Below are 4,493 nucleotides of genomic sequence, written 5' to 3'. Positions count from 1 at the left end.
GCATGCACTTTCCCGGCAGGAATGAAGACTAACATTGTAAGTGAACTGGTAGTGGTAAATCAACCCTCGTACACACCTTTCAAATTGTTGAACTTGCCACTGGTCAGATTACGGTAGATGGTGCCAGCATTTTTTTCGTTGGACTGCATGATTTGCGGTCTAGACTAAGCATTATCCCTCAGGACCCAACCATATTTAAAGGGATTATACGGAGCAATCTTGACCCACTTGAAGAGTGCTCAGATGAATAGATTTGGGAAGCTATGGATAAGTGCCAGCTTGGAGATGAAGTCAGGAAGAAAAATGAAAAGCTAGATTCTGCAGCTATCAGAGGTAACTGGTTTGTCTTGGTTGAGTTCTACTCAAGAAAAGCAAGGTCTTGGTGTTTGATGAAGCCACTGCATCAATTAATGCAACCAAAGATAACCTCATTCAGCAAGCCCTTAGACAACACCTTGTCGATTCTACAGTCCTACCCCCAAGCCCCACTCTAGCATGGCCCCCTTAGTGCATACCCATCCCCCTCTTGATGCTTTTCTTTATTTTCCTTGTGATCTTACCCATTTGAAATCTGGTTTTCAAAATCCTGTTCATTTAAAATAATTCCAGTTTTTTCTAAATTTCATCTGAGAAAATAAAACCCAGTTTTCAATAGACTTTTTGCCATCAAATTTCCTCTTGGCATGCATTTTCTTTGTTTCATTTAATAACTTTATTGAGTTTTCTTGATTTTTAATAAGCATTAATAATTTTTATGATCCCAAAAATAATGAAATTTATAGAATTAATTCATACAAAAATAAATTGGGCCTTGGTGAGGGGCTAACATCTATGATATTTTTTTTGAAAATGATTCAAGTGAGATGCATGTTTGATATTTGATTGACTTTGACATGTTTTGTGATATGCATGTGAGGTATATTTTTACACTTATCGTTGTGCACTAACATTTTCTCTCATAATAGTAATCAGTTTGCAGCTAAGGTATACCCCCTAATCTATCTTTGCCCATTCATTCCTTATTATATCACTCTCATTCCTAGGTATATGTTGATTTCCCAATCAATTGTCAGGATTGTCTTAACTTAACTAACAAAGACCTAATTCTAGAGTTTAGAGGGGTGTTACGGTTCATCATTGTACCTTTCTGATAGTTAATCCCTGACTCAATTTTCACAAACCTATCTTTCCTTTCAAGAGTCACACTAAGGGTTTTTTTTGTTATTTTGTTATTTTATTTTTAAAAAATAAATAAATAAAAATAAATGTCAACTCCAAAAACTTTTCCAAATCTTATTTTCAAAAAAAATTAATTTTTTTTTATAAAAAAACTGAGTCTCACCATTCAAGTGGGTTTGCATGTGAAAAATGCGGGGTTCATAAATATATAGTAAAATAGCATCATTTTTAATAAAAATACAATTTATGATTTTATTATAATTTCAGTATTCATATTTTATTAAAAATTAGTTTATTTGAAATTAAAAAGTATTTATATTTTTAACAAGATTTGCATTAAATTTAATTGATACTATATTAATTGAATTTTATATTTGTTTATCTTAAGGATTTTTTGTCTGTTTTTTCTTTTTTTACTTGGAAAGGTATCTTTAAAAACAACTTTTCAAATACTCTTATTTTTTAGAATTAAAAAAAAAAAGTATTTTACAAACGACTTTAAGAAAACATGATCAAAAGTTCCTAATTTTCTCAAAAAAATTTAATGTTGAAATTGATGACATTAAACTATAACTTAGATGATTAACATAGAGATGTAGTTATCACGTCTTGGCTTCAATTGCCAAGGGTTATCGGGGAACTAGCATCTTTTTTTAACTAATTACTATTCTTTACTTAAACACAAGTATGGATTTTAGCTTCTTTAATTTCCTTTCCATTGATTTAACTCTTAGCAATAAGAAAGGGGCGAGATTGAGACCAGTCGCTCTCATCCAGACCCATCCCATTTATATAAATTAATCCCAATAAAAATTTAAACAAAGTGAGAAGAGTATAAAAAATTTCCATATTAGACTTGTCCTATTTTATTTTTTTTATAATTTTGAAAGTATATATTATATTTAATTATATATAATTAAATATTATAATTTTTTTTATAACATATTTAATTGAATAATATATTTTTTGGGGGTGGGTTGGATATCAAAAAAAAAAAAAACCATTCCATTACCATTTCTACTCTCTCTCTCTATACAATTATACTTTTCTGGATAAAGGTAAAGGTTCATTATTTATAAAATTAAATAGAAGAAATATTGCTTTTATGGATAATGTGGAATAAATTTTAAGAATTTATATGTGATATTACTTGCCCTAAAATAAAAAAATAAAAAATATCATTATATATAAATTTAACTGAATTTAATTACAAAAAAAAAAAAAAAGGAAATTGCTTTTGTTCACAAAATTAAAAATAAAATGTAAATTGTAGACCCCTTTTGTGGTGAGGGCCCGAGGGAGTTTTTTTCCTTCTTTTCCTTGCATTTTTAGAGGGGGGACCTCCTTATGTTGAGCACTAGCTGCATGGGCATGTGGCAAGGAGCATGGCTTGCCATGGTGGTGGATGAAGACGGGGACTTGCTGAGTGGTGAATAGTGGAAGCAGGTAGTAGCTTGAGCACAAAGCTAGGGGTAATGGCTTGCAAGAGGGGTGAGCTTGGGGTGAGGGGGTTTTTGGCTGAAAAAAACCAGAGCATACGGGGGGATTTTTTTTAGGAGTAGCTCAGAGAAGGAAGATATTTTTTGGAGGGCTGCTTGTTTGAGAGGGAGAAAACCAAGGGAAAGCTTGAAAGAAGAGAGGGGAGCGGGTTGAGTTTATGGAGGTAACAGAGTGAGAAGAAGCGAGTTGGAAGGTGAGCATCTCAGGGAGAAAACTTGGAAATAGGTTGGCCTTGTTGGAAAAGGATCCTCTCAGGTATGAATGCTACAAGTTTATCGATTGTTCCTGATTGTTTATCCATTTTCCATATCTCTTGTTGCTATTTGAGCATTCGTTAATTTTTTTTTTTTTTTTGGGTGGATAATGAAGGCCACTTGCTTGTTGAAACATAATCTTGCATTCATGTCTACCACCATTAATCTTAGTATGTTTTGCTTCTATTGTGAAAACACTCATAGTTGTGTTCGAGATAATCTCTCTCTATATCACCCAAATGCCTCTTCATCATTTCGTACCAACAAATCCAGTCTCGTCTTAGAGCAGTCTTGCACCTAATCAGCCAGGGTCATCTGACTTTCATCACTTACATCGGATTCGAAATCCTTCCTGTAGAAAATGATCTCTAGCAACACAATCTCAAAGCTGTAAACATCAACCTTGGCTGTAACAGGCACTGTCTTGAATCATTCAGGGGCAACATACCACTTGGTTCCCTTGATTCCAGTCATGGTTCACGTCTGATCTGTCTTCAAAATCTTGGCTAGCCCAAAATATGGAATCCTTGCTGTTAAGAAGTCATCTAAAAGTATGTTTTGAGGCTTGATGTCACAGTGTATGATCTGGGTTCTGCACTCCTCATGCAAGTACAAGAGCCCTCCTACAGTTCCTAGGATCATCTGTGTTCTTTTACACCAATCTAGCCTTGAATTTCCAAATAGGAAATTTTCCAAAGAACCATTGCCCATGAACTCGTATACTAGAAGTCGATGTTGCCCCTCATTGTAGAACCCTAGGAGTTGGACTAGGCTCTTGCGTTTTGTCCAGCCAATTGCTCTCACTTCTGCCCCAAATTCCTTGTCTCCTTCATTCTCCATCCTCTCTAGCTTTTTCGCTGCAATCAAATTGATTCCATCATCATGGGGTGGAGCCCCCTTTGTAAACTGTTGCAAAAGCCCACCCCTCCCCTGTCCATCTCTGAATCCATTGATGGCTTCTTCTAGCTCTTTGTAAGTGGAACTCCGAAGATTTGTTCCCTCCATGCATGGTTGGGGATGTCTGAAGAACACTTGTTTTTTTCGTGCTTGGAGTAGCAGATGAACAGAACAATTGCTAGGAGGAAGAGAAAGCTAAAGAACACTGAGCTACTGAGCAGCACCGATCCAATGAGAATCAAAGTTGATCGATCCTTTCCCTTCAAACCTTCATCTATGGGTGGCAAGGTAGAATTATCCTTCCTCACTTTAATCATAGCTCTTCTTTCATTGCTAAGATCATACCTCCCATTTGAGAGAGGAACTTTCTTCTTCCAGCAGTCCCCATCTCTGAAAATGGCCACGACTCAGAAATAGTCACCCAAACAGGCTTTCCTGCACCAATCCTGAGTTACACCTCACCTAATATCCATGCATATCACCACATTTTCTCTCTCTACACCACACCATATACCCGTCTTCGTTCATGACCACTACCCATCCCCCGCACCATGCAAAGACCACCCATAACCCTCACCTTCATTCTCCATACCTGCTGTAATGACCGGGTATTTTATGCCACGTTAGCATTTTTAGTTTGAAAAGTCTTATCGTGTGTGATGG

The 4,493-nt window shown here is 35.7% G+C and overlaps 1 protein-coding gene across 1 annotated transcript; it reads right to left on the bottom strand.

The window, feature by feature from the left end:
* Window positions 1–3,410: 3,410 nt before the first annotated feature.
* Window positions 3,411–3,938, bottom strand: LOC117911001 (G-type lectin S-receptor-like serine/threonine-protein kinase LECRK4). The gene has a single exon (XM_034825166.1). The coding sequence runs from the start codon at window positions 3,936–3,938 to the stop codon at window positions 3,411–3,413; it is 528 nt and encodes a 175-aa protein (XP_034681057.1).
* Between the last annotated feature and the right edge of the window lie 555 nt (window positions 3,939–4,493).

Source organism: Vitis riparia, chromosome 3 (assembly GCF_004353265.1).
Source record: "Vitis riparia cultivar Riparia Gloire de Montpellier isolate 1030 chromosome 3, EGFV_Vit.rip_1.0, whole genome shotgun sequence".
NCBI classification, from domain to species: domain Eukaryota; kingdom Viridiplantae; phylum Streptophyta; class Magnoliopsida; order Vitales; family Vitaceae; genus Vitis; species Vitis riparia.
The sequence above is the reverse complement of the archived record's forward strand: the minus strand, read 5'-3'. Positions and strand labels throughout refer to the sequence as shown.

Excerpts from the sequence above, each read along its gene's own strand:
- LOC117911001 (XM_034825166.1), bottom strand. The coding sequence starts at position 3,938 with ATGGAGGGAACAAATCTTCGGAGTTCCACTTACAAAGAGCTAGAAGAA.